Below are 22,488 nucleotides of genomic sequence, written 5' to 3'. Positions count from 1 at the left end.
ATAAAGTGCTACCAGAGCAGTTTTTAAGTTTATGCTAAGTACCTATAAATTGTTAGACTTCCAATTCTCTTGAAGAGACTCTTCCTGGGGGATAAGGCATGCCCCACTGCCCTGGGCTTCAAAGCCTGAGCAGCCTGCCCAAGGCCATATCAGTCAGCCATCTGCACACTGACTGCCTTTGTTGCCTGGGGGAAGGACATGTCTTGGACTAGTGTCACATTAGCAGGTCCTTCCATCCCAGAACTATTAAAGTGTGAAACATTGGTCTTAAGAGTGCTCTTAATGGAATCCACACTTGCCCCACAGGATCAGTGGTCAGACTTGGCACCGAGTACCCGTGCCTCCATCCGCAGCACACCGCCGTATCTGGCTCAGTTCCGGTTGTCGTCCAAGGCCCTAGCTAGGCCTCCTAGGAAGCTGGGCAGAGACAAGTTGCCTCATAAGAATAAGAGGAAGAAGGGTTATCAGCCAGCAGATAGGCTGAAAAAACCTCAAAAGACACTGAGTTTTTCCTTCTCTCTTCCCTACCCCTTTCCCTTATTTATTCTTTATTCTGGACTTCCAATACTCTGGTCATCTGAAGAAGTGGGCTGTGCCCATGAAAACTCATGATACCATCTACATGTTTTGTTAGTCTTTGAAGTGCTACTAAACTATTTGTTGTTTTTTAAGTTTTTCATGTCACCTTTGTCGGTGCTAGAGGTCTGTCTCCCCAGCACAGCGGAGGCCTTCCAGGCTGCGGAGGACAAAAGTGCCATGCTGATACTGCCTCCAATGTGGCCCTGGCACGGGGTAAACCGCTGTTTAGCCCCCAATCTCATGGCATGGTCTGGTCACGCTCTCCAGCATCTGAGAGGAGAGCACTCCGAATTCCCCATAGGTCTGCACGTGAGAGACCAGGCACAACATACAATCTCCCGCATCTCTGGAGTTGCTGTGAAGATTTGTGCAGGTATGTGCCCCCTGGCACCAAAGGCATTGAAGGGATAGTGATTCTTCCTATTTGCCGTGCTGATGTCAAGACTCCTCTCCACAGCACCAGAACTGTTTGCCACATGGTAGATACTCGCCGGCCCGAGTCTTCCTGGCTGCAGAGGCACATCCCACTTCTCCCAGTCCGAGCACTGTGGATCTTCTCTCCAGCTCTTCGGCCATCGTAGCACCCCAGATACTATGGACATTCTCAGTCTCTGAGGTCGTCATTGGTGGCGGAGTTCTGGCACTAGAAGAGTGAGCGCTTCCACTCCTTGTCTTGGGTGTCAGTAAGCGTCCCCTTTTGCAGCATGACTTTGGAGGTGGACTCCATCCCTCTGGCACAGCAGTCAGCACAACCTTCAGTGCCATCAATGTCCGTGCCACAGGTGCCATTCCAGGGCGCACCACAGCAGCTATCTCAGTGACTGGTGCAATGGTGCCCATGGACTCCCTGGGGCTTCCCGGTACATCCCCAGATTACCTGCTCAGTTGCCAGAGTCTCTCTGGGCCCCTTGGTGCTGCCAGGGTCTCATGGGCCTCAAGGGGGTGCTGGGATACCAGTCCCCCACCTTCTCTCCCCCGCTCAGCAGACGGCAGGGGTGAGGGACCAACCCTCACCTTGTGAGGAGGGTCAACTGGGTGTGACCTCCTTCTCTTTGTCACCAGATGAGGCCATTGTGGTTCCTCGCCCCATGGTGCCCCAGGAGGACTTGAGTATCCACAGGACCTCTTGAGGAGGATGGCTAATGACTTGGGTCTCCAGATTGAGGAGGTGCAAGAGACCTCGGTCTTGTTTGGGGTCCTGGGGCAAACAGGACCTGGCAGGGCAGCCTTGCCCCTGCACGAGGTGGTCACCAAGATTTCCAAGACTCTCTTGCAAACCCTCTCCTCTATCCTGAATGGATGAACCCTATAGCCAACAGGACTGAATGAAAGTACTTTGACCTGACAGGAGGCCATGACTACCTCTACACCCACCCATTAGGTGGGTCAGGGCCAGTCAGCCTCCATTTCTAGAATAAAGACTCCAAATGCTTGGATTTATTTGGTGGAAAGATTTATTCTTCATCCAGCTTTCAGCTAAGGGTGGCAAACTGCCAGGCTTTGTTCACTAGGTATGAGGTAAATACCTGTTAGGCACTGGCCAGGTTTGAGATCTTCCTGCCAGTAACCTCCTACAAGGAGTATAAGGCCCTGATCAAAGAGGAGTCCTCCATGGCGCTGGCGGCCTTGCAGGTGGCATCTGATGCCGTGGACTCGGCAACTTGCTATATGGCTTCTACCATTTCCATGAGGTATGCGGCTCAGCTTCTATCAGGCCTGTCTCTGGAGGTGCAGATCTCCATTCAGGACCCCCCCCCCCCCTTTTGACACAGGGACCCTGTTTGCAGAACAGACACACACTAAGTTGCATGGGCTAAAGGACTTGTGTATGACCTTGAAAACCCTAAGTCTCTAAGTCCTAGGGTCTGAGAGGAAGAGGTTAAAGCCCAGTCTTCCCAGCCAAAGGACCAGTATCCCCATAGGAGAGAGCCCGTTCACGCCTGGAGCCCCCCAAGCAGAAACAGGTCTGCCATTCTCTCCATCTGGCCAGCAATTGACCAGCCAGGGAAAACCCCAGAGCAAGCTTTCCTTTTGAGGATGCGCCCAGGAATGACATAGATCCTGCCCACATATTCTCCTTCAGGCTCTGTCCCCTCCTTCTGACATGGGAGGGACGTTACATCGGACTGTTGAGTCCTGTCCATTGTCCAACATGGCTATACCCTCCAGCTCTCCTCCACACTACCCTCCCATCTATTGTGCCTGTCCCTCTTCAAGAACCTTTCTCGCAAGCATCTTTTTGAGCAGGAGCTATCCCAATTGCTCTAGGTGGGAGCAGTGGAGAGTGTACCACCGGAATTTGAGAACAAAAGTTTCTACTCCCACGACTTTTTGGTCCCCAAGGCGAAAGGGGGCCCTATGGCCTATATTGGATATGCAGGGCCTCAACAAATTTTGATCTGCGTGAAGTTCCACATGGTCTTCCTGGCCACTATCATCCGGACCTGGGTCCCAGGAACTGGTATTCTGCCCTCTACTTCAAGGACATGTACTTCCATATTACCATCTTCAAAGGTCACAAGTGCTGCCTGAGATTTGTAGTGAGAAAGATCTACTACCAATTTGCTGTCCTGCCCTTTAGCCTGTCTATCGCCTCTGGCGTTTTCACCAAGTGCATGTCAGTGGTTGCTACATACCTGAGGTGTCATGGTGTACAAGTGTACCCTTACCTGGATGACTGGCTTGTCAAGGGCCCATCGAGATAGAACGTTAAGTGCAATGTGAGTCTCCTCCTCACACGTGCCTCCAACTCGGCTCTCCCCTAGTGGACGACTTTGCAATGAGAGACAGTGCAAAATGCAGCCGGTTCTGCTCCCGATTTGCCCTGGAGTGGGGCTTTGTTGCAGATGTATTCCTGTACCGGTGGTCAGAGGATCTCCTCTGCACTTTCCTTCTGTTTCCCCTCATCAAAAAAGTTCTGCAAAAGATCAAACAGGACAAAGTGACAGTGAGCCTCGTCGCGCTGGCTTGGCCTCGCCAGCATTCATTTGTGACACTGCTTAACCTGGTGTCCATACACCCAGGTGACTACCACTGAAACCGGATTTGCTCTCCCAGGGTACCTACTTCATCTGATGGCATGGTTCATCCATGGTTGAACCCCAGGAGCTAGTGTGTTCAGGTGACATTCAGAGGGTTCTCCTTGAGAGTTGGGAGCCCTAAGCACAGGTCCACTTATGCTGCCGAATGGATCCATTTCTCCATATGGCCACAGCAACAGGAAGTCGTCCTGGCCGAAGCTTCCCTTCAGGAAATCCTGGATTACTTGCTCTACCTGAAGTGGTAAGGCCTTGCTCTGGCAACCATTAGAGTCCACCTGGTGACCATTTCTGTGTTTCATCTGCCCATGCAAGGCCTTTCGGTATTCTCTCATAATGTCACCTCTCAGTTCCTCAGAGGGCTGAAATGCCTCTATGCTCAGGCCAGAGACCCTCTCCTGCAGTGAGACCTGAACCTGGTCTTGGCATGGCTCAAAGGCCCTCCGTTCAAGTCTTTGGCCACGTGTCCCTTATCGCTGCTTTCCTTCAAAGTAGCCTTCCTGATCACCATCACTTCGGCCTGACAGGTGTCGGAACTCTGAGCACTGATCTTGGAACTGCCATATAACCAGTTCTTCAATTATAAGGTCCAGCAGCGCCCTTATCCAGCCTTTCTGTGGTTTTTACAGACTGCTTACAGTCACCCAAGGGTATGTCTACACTACAATGTTAGTTCGAACTAACGGACGTTCGTTCGAACTAACATTCATAGCCGCTACACTAGCGCTCCGCTAGTTCGAATTTGAATCGAACTAGCGGAGCGCTTAGTTCGAACTAGGAAAACCTCATTTTACGAGGATTAAGCCTAGTTCGAACTTACTAGTTCGAATTGAGGGGTGTGTAGCCCCTTAATTCGAACTAGTGGGAAGCTAGCCCTCCCCAGGTTTCCCTGGTGGCCACTCTGGCCTACACCAGGGAAACTCTATGCCCCCCTCCCGGCCCCGGACCCCTTAAAGGGGCACGGGCTGGCTACAGTGCCCGTGCCAGGTGCAAGCCTGCCAGCACCCAGCCAGCAGACCCTGCACCTGGCACGGCACAGAGCCACCCACCCGATGTCCCCCAGCCCACCCCCTCTTCCCGGGACCAGTCTGGCGGCTCCCGGGAGCTTGCCCGGGACCGCAAGAGGCGGGCAGCTTCCTGGGCTAGTGCGGACATCGTGGACCTCGTCCACGATCTCCGCACTAGGCACAGGAAAGTGGCCGTCTACGGCAGGAGAGCTGCCAGCCTGGCCACCCAGGAGCAGGTTGGCATGAAAATTAAGGGGGTCCACCGAGACCCCCGACCCTGAGCCCTGAGCTTACAATGGCCGTCCTGGGTCAGACCAAACGTCCATCTAGCCCAGTAGCCTGTCTGCCGACAGCGGCCAACCCTAGGGACCCTGGAGGGGATAGACCAAAGACAGTGACCAAGTCATTTGTCTCGTGCCATCCCTCTCCAGCCTTCCACAAACTTTGGGCAGGGACACCACTCCTACCCCCTGGCTAAGACCACTCCATGGACCCAACCTCCATGACTTGATCTCACTTCCCTTTAAACTTTGTTCTAGTTGTAGCCTTCACAGCCTCCTGCAGCAAGGAGTTCCGCAGGTTAACTATTTGCTTTGTGAAGAACAACTTTCTCTTACTAGTTTGAAGCCTGCTACCCATTCCTTTCCTTTGGTGTCCTCTAGTCCTTCTTTATGGGAACTCATGAAGAACTTTTCTGAATGCACCCTCTCCACCCAACCCCTGCTTTTAGAGACCTCTATCCTGTCCCCGCTCCATCTCCTCTTTTCTAAGCTGAACAGTCCCAGTCTCTGTAGCCTCTCTTCATCTGGGACCTGTTCCCAACCCCTGATCATGTTAGTTGCCCTCCCCTCTCCCAGCCTTTCTCTTCCCCTCTCCCACCTCCTTTTCCCAGTCTCCCCCAGTTTTGTTCAATAAAGACAGAGTCAATGTTGGAAGAAACGTTATCTTTATTTTGTACATCAATAAGAAGGGGGGCTAGGGAAGGGTAAGTGGAAGGAGGTGAGGGAGGAATGGAGTACGAGCCCCCGATGGGGAGGACTGGGCTGGCTCTGCGGGCTTCTGGGGGTGGAAGCTCTCCTGCAGCCCCCCGATTGCTCCCTCTCCCCAGATGGCAGCCTGCGGCAAGTGCAGCCGGTCTGATGGCCGAGTGCTGTGATGTGCCCAGTGTGGGTACTCCGGGCACTCCAAGCCAGGACTGCTTTGCAAGCGGGGCACCCCTTAGAACTGTCTGTCCGGGGTGGGGGTCGGGACCCTTTAAGCGCAGCCCTCGGCTAGCCTGAGACAGCATCTCCATGCTCTAAGTCCTCCTCTGATGCCCTGCCGGCACTGCTTCCGGCCATCCTTAAGCCCTGTTCAGGGTCCACTCAATGTGGACTTGCTAGTTCGAATTAGCAAAACGCTAATTCAAACTAGTTTTTAGTTCTAGACGCGTTAGTTCGAATTAGCGCTGTAGTGTAGACATACCCCAAGTGCTTGCTTATGTCCATACAATATAGAAGGAAAGCCAGTTACCTGTTGTGTAACTGGTGTTCTTTGAGATGTGTTGCTCATGTCCATTGAGTTTCTCACCCGCCTACCCTCTCTCAGAGTTCTGGCAAAAAGGAACTGAGGAGGGAGGGCGCCCTATATAGAGCGTCATCCATGCTCCACGCCAGGGGACGCTGGGGATCCCAGCCCCTACAGGCACTGTTTAGGGGAAAACGTCTGGCGCCAGTGCATGTGGCAGGCATACACACACCTATGTTGAATGGACATGAGCAACACATCTGAAAGAACACCAGTTACAGAACAGTCTTTTTTGTTGTTTACAATGCTTATCGGCTAGCTAATGTTGTGAATGTTCTACAGAACTGTATATGGCATTTCTGCACTAAACAGTTGATAGGAATCAGCTTGTAACTTTAAAGTGTTCTCTGTGCATATAGATGCTAATTTATCTTAAAGTTGTATCGCAGTGTGTGAGGGTGAAGTTATTTTTGTATGTGAAGAGCGTTGCAATGTACTTTAGCATCCTTCTGAGTGAAAGGCACTTATGTAAGTCATTACAACAAAGACACATTGTGAGTGCAAAGGTGGGGGCTGTAATTTCATTTTTAGGTGTTTCCTGAGTCCTTAACAAACACAGAGGACAATTTCTCCTTTTCCATCTCTCTTCCAACTATTTTTTCCTTTGAAGATACTTTTTAGACATCAACACATGGTGGTAAGGAGCACTGTCTCCAAAACAAACAAAACTGGGCTGGGGAAGTGATGAAGCAGCCGAGGAGAGGGAAGAGAAACAGCTACTCACTTTTAATGTCTGAGGCCAGCCTTTAATTCTGTGGCATTTGCTTAAGCATTGTGGTAAACTAGGAGCCCTGATTGAAATCCTGTGACTTTTTTTTTTAAAGATTGGGTACAGAGAGAGGGGAAATAGCTAGAATTCAAAGTAGTGCTAGACTCCATGTCTGAAGTGGTATTGATTAGAATATCACTTGCCAAATAATCATGCCATTTGTGGAGGATTGCCTCTCCAATTGAAAGTTGTAAAAAAGAAGCCATTCAAAATCCATCTCTTTGAGTGTTCCAGTCATCTATGTATTTATCTTGCTTTTTTCTGCAAACCACTTCCAACAAACACCTAACATGTTAAATACTGTAGGAAACATTCTGCAGGTTTTTTATGGTTAGAGGTGCAGGAATCAAGCCTAGGTATGCTATTGCTGTAGTTCTGGCAGAAGTTGCCAAAGGTGTGAATGATGGTGATAAGGGAACAGTAAGTGAGCAAATTACTGAACAATAAGGGTCTTGGGATACAGCAAGCCTAGCAGTTGTCAGCCTAGCTGTTGTCAGCTCCCAGTACTTTGTAGTGGTGTAAATGTTTAGTTCCCAAGAACTAGTCCAGATGTAGTCAAATTTTCATTCATGTATCATGCAAACCACCTTGTCTTGATTTGTTACTGTAATTTAGAAAATTTCATTGCTGTTTCTGTTAAAAAATTATAAATGCTATAATGTGTAATTTTTTAATATGCTCATGGCTATACTGGTTAATTGCATTTACTGCACATATATATTTAATATAGTGAAAAGCAAATGGTATACATTCTTAATGAAAACTTTTTGAACTGCATATCCTGTAATTTGATCTGAATTTATTAATTTCACAGAGCTGCAAATATGTGAGTCACATTACTGCAAAATTCTGTTTTAATATTTCAGGGCCTATGAAATTAATAGCACATTGAATCTTTAGGAATTTTGAAAAGATTAAGGAGGGCAGGAAAATTCCTGTAGTTCATATGGTGCCTTGGGATCTTCTATGATGAAGGGCACTAAAGAGCTATTAAGTATTAAGATGATAAATAATTTTCATATTTCAAACTTAAAAATGGTGTTTATATTCTAATAGCTACAGCCTTTGTGTATCTTTTGAATTTTTACACTGTTCAGCATAGATCCATAGTTTACTTACTGTACATTTTCTATCTTGTATTTTGTCTTAATAGAAATAGTAAATCATCTCAAATTACCATGTATCTTTAGAAATGCAATTATGTTTATCAACCCATTTTGCTCCCATACAAATCAGAGAAAGATTATTCATTGAATTCAGTTGGAGCCAAATTGAGTATGTAATTTATAACTTGGTACTGAACAGTTCTATAACTGTATTTTGTCCATGAGAAGAGTTTCTTGTATTATGATTTAATGAAGTAATATTGTACATGCTATTAAAGAAATCAAGTCTGAACCAATGCATGTAATGAAACATGGTTGGGGCTTTGTTGCACAACCTTTGATCATGTTGATGACCATTTACCTACACAGATGAACTGACATCAGTGGGAGTACTCGAGCTGAGTTAAATGCTCACCAACACAAGTAAGGATTGTGCAAGTTAGTCTTATTTGTAATGTAAAAGTAAACTTAGCACAGTACTTGTCACTTTAAATCACCATTCACTTTAACAGAGTGTTTATTGAAATATCTGAAATTATGCTGCTCTTTTTAGGCCATATTTTATTGACATGTAGGTATCATTACATCTGGCATCATAAAATTGAAGAGAATTAACATCTGTGAAGAGTCCCCTCTCACTCCATTTACTTGCACATCTGAAGAATTAGGTGTTGAAAAAGAAAACACTGTTCTTTGTTGTTCTTGTTTTTAAAATAAATTGGAATTTCTAACTTTTTTTTCTGACAGTTTGATGGAGTTAGTGCCTAACTTTCAAAGCTTAATTAGTCTGAAGGTGGGATTTTTCTCCCCACAGAAGAATTTGACTGGTAATTTTTATTTTTAATGTCAATCAAGAACTGCACTGAATCTGAAGAGATCTATATTTTGCAGCAGTATTTAGACAAAATAGCAAGTAGTTTTCAGAACAGTGAATGTGCTATTAACTTCTCTGACATGAGCAACTTTATTATTTAAGTGTCAGATGTAGCAAAAAATGCAGTATATCTAGGGTCTATGGCAAACAAATCAATTTTGGGGAACTTATATTGTGTGGAACCAGATACGTTTTGTTTTTCAGAGTTGTGTTTTTGGTTATCTTTGCTGGAATTTGGTCAAAATATTGGGTTAAGATCACAGAGGGCTTATCTGTATGAGGATATAGTGCATGGCAAGCTGGGATGCAAAATTACATCGTGTTAGCCTTCATCTGAGTGGACACTTTTAACACACACTAACAGTTCTGTAGTTCACCTTCACCTAGTGTGGTTAGGACAAAGCACAATATGGAGCTTTTGGGGGGTAACAGTGGGATCCATAGAACATGTTAGTGTGTGTTGTACTAGCTTTAGATGTACATTCGGCCTTGCTGTGCAATGAAGACATGGCTACACTGTCCTGCAGTTCAGACTATGAAAGTATTAATAACGGTGTGCACCAAAGTGCTACACTGTAGCACCTCCATGTGGACACTGCAGGTATGAAGTTAAAGGTCCTAAGTTTCCACTAGCGTATTCCTCTTTGAAAGTTTGTAAGAAAATTATATTAATTAAAAATTGCTTCAGAATTGATGTTAATTTAGACATCGTTAGCACAGAGCATGTTGGATGGGAACCTGGGAAATAGGAAATACTTTTGTGAGAAGGGAAAAAGGGAAAATGATTTTAAACTGTTGGTGTTATTCTGCTACTTATAGGAATGTTGAAACTTCTTTATTAAAATGTTGGTAATAATCTTTAGCATAAATTCTGAATGAATATTTAGTTTATTCTTCAGGCAGATCTTTCAAATTACTAAATTATTTAAGAAGGAAGATAAATGCATTTTTGTATCTATCTGTTTCCTTGCTGGATTAATTTGAGAATGTTTCATGTCAAATATCTTACTGTATATGTGCACTGTAATATTTTGTGTACAAATATATTTGTCTCTGTTCCTAAGATAGAAGTGATTTGGTTTGCTGGTCAGTGTAAAAAGTAATTTATGATTTCTCTGTTTTTGGTCAGGTTAGGGTTGGGATGAGCATGGTTGGACAGGAAGAAAGAAAAGAGATTAAATGAAGTTGTTCATAGATAGCCTGAATGCCAGTTAAACAAAAGAAGAGATTCATCTGTTCTGGTTGCTAGCAATTGACAATTTTTGCCAAACTAGTGTAATCATAGGTATCATGCAGTTTGGGCACTTGGCTGCAATATATTCCTGTATTCTTAAATGGATTAAGATAAAAAAACTGACTTGAAAAGTATATTGCAAAACTGACTGTGTCTGTGGTTTGGAATCCTGATGTTTTGAATAAAGAAGGGATTGATTTAATGAGATTAGTGTTTAATCCAAATGAAGCAACGTACACACATGCCTTGAATACTTTCAAGAATGAGTACAAATAACAGTTATAAGGTTCTGTAATGAAGCACCTTGAGATGATTTTTGTGTAGAGTGGGCATCGGACAGGACTATTTAAATTATGCAGGAAGGAAGATAGGTGCAAAAATGCATTTACATTTCCTTGTTGGATTAATTTGAGAATGTTTCACATCAAATATATCATAGTGTACATACACAGTGAGATTCCAGTTCAAATAATTATTTACAGGGAGTGCAGTTTTTCATCATTGTTCATCATTTTTACGGTCCAAACGAAAGGATTTATATTATTGTTACAAAATGTGTACCTTTTTTGAGGTAACATTTTCTAATCTGTAGTCTGTCCTAATGTGTTTCTGTCTCACTTGCTAAAATTTGTGCTTAGTACAATATCTGTCTTACTTGTTTGGAGAAGTGATGCTTTTGCTCTTGTCAAATAGGGTATGTCTACACAGCAGGGCTAAAGTCAAATTAAGCTACTCAACTTTTCTACGTCAATTGCATAGCTTAAGTTGAAATAGTTCAACTCAACTTTCGGCCCTGACTACACAGCAGGAAGTCAAAGGAAGAGTGTTATTCCTTCAAGTTCCCTTACTCTTTGTGAAATGTGGGTTACCATGAGTCGGAGTCCTCTACCGCGACATTATTTTGAATTAAAGGCTTGTAGTGTAAATGTGCAATATGTTAACGCTGCTGTGTAGACATACCCAATGGCTACGTCTACACTGGCCCCTTTTCCAAAAGGGGCATGTTAATTTCACAGGTCGTAATAGGGAAATCCGCGGGGGATTTAAATATCCCCCGCGGCATTTAAATAAAAATGTCCGCCGCTTTTTTCCGGCTTTTAGAAAAGCCGGAAAAGAGCGCCTACACTGGCCCCGATCCTCCGGAAAAGCGCCTTTTTCCGGAGGATCTTATTCCTTTAAAGTAGGAATAAGATCCTCCGGAAAAGGGCGCTTTTTCCGGAGGATCGGGGCCAGTGTAGACGCTCTTTTCCGGCTTTTCTAAAAGCCGGAAAAAAGCGGCGGACATTTTTATTTAAATGCCGCGGGGGATATTTAAATCCCCCGCGGATTTCCCTATTATGACCTGTGAAATTAACATGCCCCTTCCGGAAAAGGGGCCAGTGTAGACGAGCCCATTGAGTGCAGTGATCCATCAATTTTAGAGCAAAATTAATTGTTGCCAAAGGAGTTGTAACAATTGAAGCTGTTCCTCCCCCCCCCCCCCCCCGGTCCATCGTTATTGGTCTATATTTAAAAATCTGCTTTATTTCTTGGTAGTCTTTCTTGCAGTGGTTATTAAAATGATTGACCATGTCTAGACCAGCAAGATATACTACTCAGGGTTTTGCAGAAGTGCTTAAAGGCATAGCAGTAACTGCAATATTCCCAAATATGTTTGTGAGAAAAATCACTAGATCTTAAAAGTAATCTGTGTTAGTATTTGTTTCCTGATGTTTGATCCTTTAGGTTTCATGTCTTCAATTCTTTGTCCAGGGCTAGAAACTTTTTTTAAATGAAAGATGTGATTCTCACATAGTCACATAGTTGGCTGCATTAGCTGGCACCTTTTGTACAACACCAAGTATGCAAGATTTGTGATAAAATTGCAAGAGCCAGCAAGGCCGTGACTTACTCTTGGAGCCAAAGACAGCAGATTTTTAAAGTGTACCTATATTGGCCAAGTTCTTCCACCTATTCATGGTGCAAGTGAGTCGTGCCTTACTCTGAGTTCAGTGAAGCTAATCCCAGAGCAAAGTGCTACACAATGAGTGTAAGAGTACTGGAATTGGGCTGTTAGTGAAAACTAAAACTAACAAAATGTCTAAGGAACTTATTTTTATATGGCTTCTGAAACAGATTCAGATAACAGGAGAAATCTAAATTTGGCATTTTTTGTTTTATTGTAAATTCATAATTGAAGGAAAGATTTTTATTTATTGGGGGAGGAAGTTGGGGGTGTGTGGAAAATGCAGGAATGAAAAATTTCATTCTCTTTGTAAATACAGGCAGTCCCCGGGTTACGTACAAGATAGGGACTGTAGGTTTGTTCTTAAGTTGAATCTGTATGTAAGTCGGAACTGGCGTCCAGATTCAGCCGCTGCTGAAACTGATCAGTTTCAACAGTGGCTGAATCTGGACGCCAGTTCTGACTTACATACAGATTCAACTTAAGAACCCCAGGCATCCCCAAGTCAGCTGCTGCTGAAACTGATCAGCGGCTGATTCCAGGAAGCCCGGGGCAGGGGCTTCCTGTAGTCAGCCACTGGTCATTTTCAGCAGCTACTGACTAGGGGACACCTGGGGCAGAGCAGCTGGGGTGCTGCTGGGTTGGTCCAGTGGCACCCAGAGCGGCGCTACGGGACCAACCGGCAGCGCCCCAGCTGCTGTACCACAGGCGTCCGGAGCAAAGCCGCGGAGCACGGGGGCAGCGGGACAGCCCAGACGTGCCGTGGCTATCCTGCTGCCCTCGGGCTCCGCGGCTTTGCTCTGCTCTGCTCCCCCTCCCCCTGGTCTGCAGACCAGGGGGAGGGGGAGCAGAGCGGAGCGGAGCAGAGCAGAGCAGAGCAGAGCGGCAGAACGCGCGGCCAGCTGACAGCCCAGACGCATCTGGGCTGTCAGCTGGCTGCGCGTTCCGCCGCTCTGCTCTGCTCCGCTCCGCTCTGCTCCCCCTCCCCCTGGTCTGCAGGGGGGGGGGAGCAGAGCGGAGCGCGCGGCCAGCTGACAGCCCAGACGCGTCTGGGATGTCAGCTGGCCGCGCGTTCCGCCGCTCTGCTGTGCTCCGCTCAGCTCCCCCTCCCCCTGATCTGCGGGGGGGGGAGCAGAGCGGAGCACGCGGCCAGCTGACAGCCCAGATGCGTCTGGGCTGTCAGCTGGCCGCGCGTTCCGCCGCCGCTTTGCTTCCTCTCCCTGGTCTGCTCGAGACCAGGGAGAGGAAGTGCCCCGTTCGTAACTGCGGATCCGACATAAGTCGGATCCGCGTAACTCGGGGACTGCCTGTACTTCCTTCTTTCCATGCTTATTGTAAAGAAATCCTATTTCATACTTAGTTCTCAGTGCCTTTTTCAAGTCTATATATGATTCAATTAAATTTAAATCTCTAAACTTAGTTTTCATATTTTGCAGGCATATTGAGGGGATTGCTGTGTATAAGACTGACAGTATTTAGAATTTCTGTCTCTCCTAAATCCTACCACAGAAATTGAGTATTGCGTTTCAGCTGTGAAACTGCCCATATATTTGTCGCATTAGTCTTCCTTTTCTGTAAGCCTGTCCTCTGACTTTGCTTTACTCTTTATTTTCTGGTCACTGGATTGAAGTGGGAATATCTACATTTCATTTGAAATATTTTGTTTTGACTTCAGGGGTCTCATAAACTCTTTGCACTAGCACTCTGAGCTGCTAACACTGAGGTATTGGTGAAGATCTTGGCTGTACTTACAGATGCAGTGTTCCACATGGATAACTCAAGATCTTTTCTGTGATCGTGTGATTTTTCAGGTGGAATTTAGAGATTTGTTACATTTTTTTTTAAGTATAAAGATAGTTTCAGAGTTATGGTCAGCATTCCGCTCTCAATAAGAATTTCCTAGGCTGTGTGTGAACTATTGCTGAACTCACTGTGACTGAAGTATTTGCTCACAGTGATTGTATTATTAATTATGTAAACTGTGCGGGACCTGCTGTTTTGAAAAGGTTTATGAACAGGAGACCTACTATAGAGTTGCCGTGAAACTGATTCTGTGGACATATTCCACTTGTGTAGTACTCCAGTTGCTATAGGAAGTCCATGTTGTGTTTCTTATACAGGCTTTCTCATAAAAAGTCAATAGCATGCACTCTGTTTGATTTGGGGAGTCACATTATAGCTGTTGCAAATGAAAAATGGGAGCTAACAAAATGCTGGGATTTCTTGTGGACAAGTGGAAGATCTCAGACTTTAGGACTGTCATTCTTTTTTAAACCAGACCTTTCACCAATATTACAATTAATCTCTTTTCTTTTTTTAAAAAAATGTAGGGAATAGTGTAACTAACAACAATCCAAGTTCTAGTTTTGTTGTTGGCTCCAATGTTCTAGTACAGGTAGAATGATGAAATAATAAATAAATGATAATATAAATTTTTAACTTTTACAATATATACTTTCAATATATGTTGTTCATCTTTAAATTGCTTTAGAAAAGTTCGTGAATTAATCATCACAATAACTTTATAAGATTTCTCTGTGTTTTTAAAATGAGGAAACAGAAGTTCTGCACTTTAAGTGATAGGCCTAAGGCCAAAAGAAAACAGAATTGCAGAGCCAGACTTAGCACTGAGATTCCTGGCTCCAACTTTTGTGCTTATAGAAAAACTAAATTATGTCAGTAAATAGCAACATTAGAAAAATATGTATGTTCAGATTTTCCTATAATAAGTTTAAAAATGAACAGGAAGAGAAGGAAGAAAGAGTTCATCCCTAATTCTACCTTGATATAAAGACAATTGTAATGTTAAATTCAATGGTGAATAACCTTTGCTCTTGCCTTGCACCAAGAATAAAAATTTTGCTCCTTTGCCTGTTACATTCAAGGCCAGGAAGTTTAATTAAAAAAAAAAATCTATTCTTATAGACTCTATAGGCCATTGGTTCCCGATTAGGAAACAGATCATATCTTGATTGTACACTTGAATGCACTGGACACAATATACAAATGTTTATAGTCACTCTGTGAGTAGGCCACAGCTAACATCCTAACCATGTCAAATCAAAATAGAAAAATACAGTATTAGGAAAAATCATCTTTTTATCCCTTTTTCCCCCCTCTTGCCTGATGGACACTGTCCAGCGCTACTGGATTGACTAATTGCAACATAGTTTGTCCCTCGTCAGTGATAAATACCAGTCTTGTGGATCAGGGCATTAACTTTGTAAACCATGCTGTTTCCTCTCTTTTTTTCCTGCATTTTACCGGGTTCCAAAAATGTTAATATTGTACCAACCGTAGAATAAACAAGCTAACCTGGAAGATATAAATAGCACAAGTATGTAAAAGCTCATGTGAGCTGTCATTTATCCAACAGTGATGTAGTGATGTGTGTTCAGTGGCTATCAAGACAGCAATAGCCGGCAGGGAGGGGAGAGTCCTTTTGATTAATGGTTTCCCCACATATGAATTAACTTTATGAACTCGATGGCATAGCCTAAGGGAATATTTCTGTGTGAGCTCTACAAATTGAGCCTAATCAAATGTGCTGTCAGGAAGTTAGTAGCTGGTAACCTAGCACAAGCAGTGGGCAGATCCTGAACAGTTTATCTGCTTACAGTTCTGAAGGAAATAAAGAAAGGAAATGCTTGTCTGATACTTGTGTCCTTATTGTATTTTAGTTGGTTTTTATAATTGTTTTTGTTTAATCACAAAACCAGAACCAATATTAACTGTGTACATAACAGGGGATTAGCAGGTTGTGGCAAGGGTTGTCTGCACCAAAATATGGGACTATCATCTTAAAAAGAGGAAAAATGGGAGCTAGAAGAGAGATGCACTGTGGTGGTTTTTTTAAAATTCAGTCAAAAGGATACGCATGAATCTCAAGGCAAGGTCTGGTCCATAAAGAGAATCAGTGAGTGTTCATCCGAGATGCATGTTTCCTTTTAATTCCTAGAAGAATCAGTTTTTTTCCAAGGGACTCCAGCTGATCCTGGGCTTGTGGCACTGTCCCTTGGAACCTCTGCTGTGGTGTTTCAAAGGGGCAGTGCGCGCGATTAATCGCGATTAAATTTTCTAATTGCTTGACAGATCTAGAAAATATAGGAGAGGACCTCCCTGCTCCTCCTCTGCTCAGTGTCAGCCCTCCTCCAAGCAGCCTCTAGGGCCTAAGCCTCACTTTTGATAGTGGCTGGTGCTCTGCTGTCAGGTGCACAATCTCAAATCCCTCTCCACCCTTTGAGAACTATCTGTCCCGCTTTAACCGTGTGCTGGGTCCTGAGCATGGTAGGAGAGGGATATTTGATCCAATTCTACTCCCTCTTTTCCTACCAAGCTCCGACCCCATTCTTCTTCAGGGACACAAGTCACAAGCAACTCCTCCTATAGGTGTGCTTGCTCCTTGCTTTAGGTGCAATAGAGGAGGTTTCCCAGGAATTCAGGGGCAGAGGTTCTTATTCCCAGTATTTCCTTACTCCCAAGGCCAAGAGGGGTTTATGCCTTATCCCTGTTCTCAGGAACTTAAACACATTCATATGAAAGCTCAGGTTCTGCACGGTCATCATTCCATTGTCTGACACTGAAAAAAAGCCATGTCTGGTCATCTACAGTTTAGTCAAATGCAGGTGTGCTCCTTTTGGATTACTTCTGGAATTCTCATATTGACTAAAAGATTTGTGTCCCCATGAGGTTAAACAGGAGCCTCAGCACAGGATAGCTGAAGTTGCAAGACATTTGGGACAAAATTATTTTTAAAGTTACAGTTAAATCTATGAATTGTAGCTGTAAGTTGTTAGTTCATTGGGACATTTTATTGAATGATGGATGGCATGTGTTAACATAGGGCTATAAAAGTTTAAAGCATATGTAAGTTTTCTTGGAAGAAAGGAATAAGAACTAGACTCATAAATAAGATTCTATATGAATTAAGGATGTTTGATATCGGATAACTGAATAGTTGTATAACCACAGTGCACTCCGGCCCCACTTCTGTGGGGCCATTGACATCTCTAATATGAATTGCAGGTTGATTGCCAAAAATATAACTAAGTTTTAGACAAGCCTTGGAAAATTGAAGACAAGAAATAACGGACCTTATTATTTGCTATAATAAAAGTGCATTATTACTTTTCCGTGATTTTTCGTCAGCAACCCATAGCTCAGAGTACGGTCTCCAATTGTCAGTATTGTGGTAAAAGACTAATATTACAGAATCTGCATTTTTTGACAATATCTGAAATTAAGTAGGGCTTTACTTATAAGTAACGATTTGCAAGATTAGGCCATAATTAAAAATGTTTGAACAATGTTGCAATATAAATTTAATAATTAGCTGAATAGTCCAGACAAAATGAGAGGAGATCTGAATTTTCACATAACACTCATATCACACCCTATAGCAGTAAAGCTTTTCTATGTTACATGCCTCTCATTGCCTAGTTTTGGCCTGAAAAAGGAGTACTACAATACACTATTTTTTTCTGTAGTTGTAGTCTGCACAGAATCTGGACATTGTAGACATTTTGTGACACTTACTGTACTAATGAGTTCTCAGCCATAATTTTAGATCAGAAAGGTTTAGCTAAGTTCAGTACATTTTCTGATGCTTTTAACTGAACTGAATCTCCAAAACGGTTGAGTGTCAGATATCCTTACTTATAAGCATTTTCGAATCAAAAGCATATTGTCCTACAAGGAAAGCAGGACTACATATCACAAATATAATTATTTATTTCTTTATGCAGCCTATTACAAACAATATATATATAAGTAATCAAATTTAATTTGTCAGGATATATGAGCTTATTATGTACATTGGTTGGAAAAGGGTTATTGATCCCTGCAGAGGATGCACATCCGGATTATGGTAGATTTTTTATGGTATAAATATAAAGGTGCTAATGAAAATCAATCACCTTACTAAGTGGTCTAACTTTAATTTGTGCAAGTATGGAATGGTGGTGCTTAGAGACTATTACCTGCTGCATCACGTACTGATTGCTGCAGGAGGCCATCGACATGGATTAGGTTGACCTGAATTTCATACTAATTTCATAGTAGTAGTGGTCTGGTGTGGATGATCAAGTGTTGGTGTGTAGCAGTTCTAACATTCAATGGAGTAAATCTGGACAGCATAGTGCTGTGTTTGTTTTTGTATTTTGTTATTAATAGCCAAATATTTTCATTCTGAAAGACACTAACTATGATATTTTTTAAATGAGCAAGGAATATTAAGATTTATAATCTTACTGACTGAAGCATCTATGTTTCTGTATTGTGCTGTATTCTCAAAATGAATTTAACATTTGGGGAGAGTTGTTTTGTTTAACTCTGACCTGCTTTTTGTTACTTGTGCTAACTCTGTTATTAATTCACTACTGCACTGAAAATATGTTTATGTATACACAACTCTGGAGGAGAAGCAGTAGTTAAGGAGTTACTGCATTGCTACTTCAGTCCCCAGCAGAACTAATTAACACTTCTGTATTCAGTATGCCTTGTGTTTGTGAAAACATGTATCTCTCTTAAGGCAGTTACACTTGTTTCCTTTTCTCCCTTGAAAAATTATAGCGCCATTTCACTTGCACATCCCTGAAATTAATAGGTACAGTATGAAATTGAATAGCCCCGTAAGTTTGTGATAACAAGAATTTCACATATTATAGAATTTCTGATGTGACACTTTGGTTGTCCTGCATTTACTAAAATACCACTGGTTTCCTGTTGATAGATATGGTAAAGAAATTTACCACAGCCTATAACCAAATTTCTGAAATAATGGTTGCCTATAGGTTAGAATATTTCTTCAGCTTTTAAAGTTACATCTGTAATTTTTTGGCGTTTTAAGTTTCCGCCTAATTTTGATGTTAGTGTAGTTGTTATTGCTCTTTAAGTGACGACACAGAATTTGGCACTTAATAAGACACACATTCACCCTTTAATACCTTCCCTCCCATCCAAACCCACATCTCAGCCAATTTCTCCAATTACATCATCCTGGGTGTCTCTGTCATTTTAAATTCAGCCTGGCCAAAACCAAACTTGATTTGCCATTCAAAACTATCTCTGTTCCCTTTCTGTGTTGCTGATGGCACTGTCACCAGCCACTTTATCATTCAGCCCCATAACCCAGGTGTGATCTTTTGACTCCTCACTCTCCTTTACCCTTGCAGTGCTGGCTGCATCCAAATGTTGTTGGTGGTTCTTCTAGTTTAGAATGCATCTCTCCTATTTAGGCCTGTATGTCCCCACCTATTACAGTCTTTCCCCTCACATCACCGTTCTCCAATCTAACAAAATGCATTTGCTAAGATCCTTTTGCCTACCTGTTGTTTAGACCATACTGCTTCTGAGATGGCTTTATTGCCTCCACATTTTTCGCAGAGCCCCACAATCACTGGCACCAGTGATTCCAGCCTTGATTTCCTGCCAGTACTTTTCTCCCACAACATCTGCAATAACCTTTGTGAGTTCTACCATGCATCACCTTGTAGTAGAAATATATTCCATGAATGTGTCCATTTCCCCTTTTCCTGCTCTTTGTATGTCACTTCTTGTCTTAGATTGTAAATGCTTCAGGTCAGGAACCATGTCTACATTTGTATTTTTACAACCCTGAGCATAAATGGGAGCCCTGATCTAGATGGGGAGTCTCTAAGCATTACCATAAGGAGCAATATGACAATAATGTAATCAATTAATATTTTCTTTTGCAGGTTTGACAGATGAAAAAGTGAAGGCCTATCTTTCTCTTCACCCCCAGGTACTGGATGAATTTGTGTCCGAAAGTGTAAGTGCTGAGACAGTGGAAAAATGGCTGAAGAGAAAAAACAACAGACAGGAAGGTAAAATCTTGTTAATTGTTATTGAACATTAATATTAAACAGATTGGAGTTTCCTTTTATAAAGGAACTGGCTTTATTTTTTACATCTTGCGTTTTGCAGCTAACACCATAAGGTTTCACAATTTTTAATGAGGTTAAAATTTAATGAGGTTAAGAAAGGGCTAAGAATTCCTTATGTTTCTAGCTATTAGCTATTTCTAGTTGAATGTATTGGTATTAATGTATGGAAGTTTAGTCCAATATTTGTAATGGAAAATGAATAAATATGAACATGTGGGCCAAGAATTAATCTTTGTTAAATTGGTGCAACTTTATTGAGAACATAATTTGGCTTCTTGCCTCTACAATTGCTAAAATACTGAAAGGTTATTCAGTACATAATATGTAACCTTCAGTAAAATATTTGGTGTGTTACCTCACAAATTCCTGCATGGAAAATGAATTGAAAAGGTTTTGGTTATTAGCAGTGACACATGAATTTTAAGTAAAGGATAATGATACAAAGCAAATGTATTAACTTATGGGAAGGTGTCTCAGACTGCTGCAGGATCAGTATTATGCTTACATATGCTTAACATTAGAGAGACAAAGTAGATAAGGTGATATCTTTTATTGGATTAACTTATATTACGAAAGAGACAGACTTTGACCTACACCAGGGTTAGCTTCTGGTGGATCCCCACCACTATATTTACTTGCAAGGCTGCACGTACCCATGATCACAGTTTCCATTGGCTGAGGATTGCTGTTCCCGGCCAATGGGAGTGGCAGGAAGTGGTGTTGGACTTGGACACCTCTTCCTGCAGCTCCCATTGGACAGAAATGGTGGTCTGCAGCCAACAGGAGCTGATCGCTGATACCTGTGGCCATGCAGGTAAATATAGTGGTGGGGAGCTAACCCTGGCAGACTGGATTCAGCTTGCGGGCTGATATTTGTCCACTGAGCTACACAGGGCTCTTTTCCTTTTAATGACCCGGTATTGTTGATAACCAACATATAAAATAATGCCTCAGTCCTACAGACTGTTAATACGTTAATGATATCTGGAACCCCTTCGGATTCAGTGGAGCTGTGGAAAGGTCTTTGTTCAATAGTTAGCACCATTGGAACCTAAGTCTACAGATGAAATGAAGTCAAATTGTTGTAAATACTGAGGAATGGAGAGAAAATAAAATTACCAGGAAAAATATTGACAGAATATTTATATTTATTTCTGAAAAAACATAATAAATTTGAGGGTGGAAAAACATCATCTGGACATCAGTGAGTCAATGAGAAGGAGATGCTTAGAAAGAAGAAATTCTAGTAAAGTTCTGGATCACGGTAGCAAGGTGTATGTGAGGTTATGGTATAATAGTTTGGAAAAAAGTCTGCTTTTGCTCCATATGTGCAGCAATAAATAGATATTTTTTTCTTTAAAAATACTTTGTTCCAGTGATCTTCTGTTTCCAATATATGGAATAGTGCCACTTTCTCAGAGATGAGTCAATATAATTTTCTAGAACAATGTAGAAAGGATAGTAGTGGGTGAATTTGGTCTGTCTGTAATAATGGTGCTCAGAAATTTGTGAAAAGTGGTATTGCATGGATAACTTTACTACATGGGTAGAATAAAGATGCCGTGTATTTTCTTTGGATTATTCTAATGGTGTGACCTGTGAAGTCTATGTTTAGGGGAAGAAGTATTGGGTACATGCCATTAGGTGTCTTAGTTTTTCATTTATTTGCTTTGGTGGTTTTGTTCTAGGTATAGTGCAGCCTTAATGGATAAGCAACATAGAGTTTATATTTATAATCTATCTGCCTGCATACATAGACAACTGCTATTATGTATCAAATATTGTGTGACAAGTATTGAGCTATATGGTTGGGAGGGAGGTATTCTGATTGATACTCATGTGACTGGTGATACAGTCGAACCGTAAGTATATACTGTGTTTGTAGTGAGAACTTTGGGAATAGGTTTCAGAATAGTCTCGTAATGACTAATGGGCTAATTTGAGTCAGACTTTCTATGGATTAATAAATAGTTTAACTTTTCTTGGAAAATCATTATTTTAGCTCACAAAAGTGTCTTGCTACCCTGTGCAAAAGATGATTTTTTACAACAGGTCAGTATATGTGCAGGGAGTGATCGGCAGTGTGAAATGCAGGTTATGATTCAAGTTAGGAATATGAGTGTTCAAATGTGGAAATAAGTTTTTGGATAGTGTTTCAGTTCAGAAAACATGGCAGTTTTAAGTGGAATATATTTTGCTTTGCTTAGAACTTCTCTGCTGCCGTTATCTTTCGATGCTTATTCAGACCCTTGGGTGTGACCTGAAAAAGCTGTTATAATGATACTTTCGGAAGTTAGCTTTAAGTTGTATTGAGCTAACCAGTTAACAAAGAAAAGATAAATATTGACCATAAGTATTCATAAACCTTGGTGGTTCTTTGAGTGCTTGCTCATGTCCATTCCACACTAGGTGTGTGTGCTTACCACGTGCACCCGTGTTAGAAGTTTTTCCCTCAGCAGTACCCAT

General features: G+C 42.5%; 1 protein-coding gene across 3 annotated transcripts in view; it reads left to right on the top strand.

Annotated features, from left to right (window-relative positions):
* Positions 1-22,488, top strand: part of PDE10A (phosphodiesterase 10A) — a 271,962-nt gene that overhangs the window by 106,054 nt on the left and 143,420 nt on the right. For all 3 annotated transcript variants that reach the window (XM_075924593.2, XM_075924594.2, XM_025179481.3), the window contains one exon: positions 19,834-19,962. In XM_075924593.2, coding sequence (XP_075780708.2) covers positions 19,834-19,962 — 129 coding nt within the window. The remainder of the gene's footprint in view (positions 1-19,833; positions 19,963-22,488) is intronic.

This window comes from Pelodiscus sinensis, chromosome 3, assembly GCF_052426305.1.
Source record: "Pelodiscus sinensis isolate ZL-2025 chromosome 3, ASM5242630v1, whole genome shotgun sequence".
NCBI lineage: Eukaryota > Metazoa > Chordata > Testudines > Trionychidae > Pelodiscus > Pelodiscus sinensis.
The sequence above is the reverse complement of the archived record's forward strand: the minus strand, read 5'-3'. Positions and strand labels throughout refer to the sequence as shown.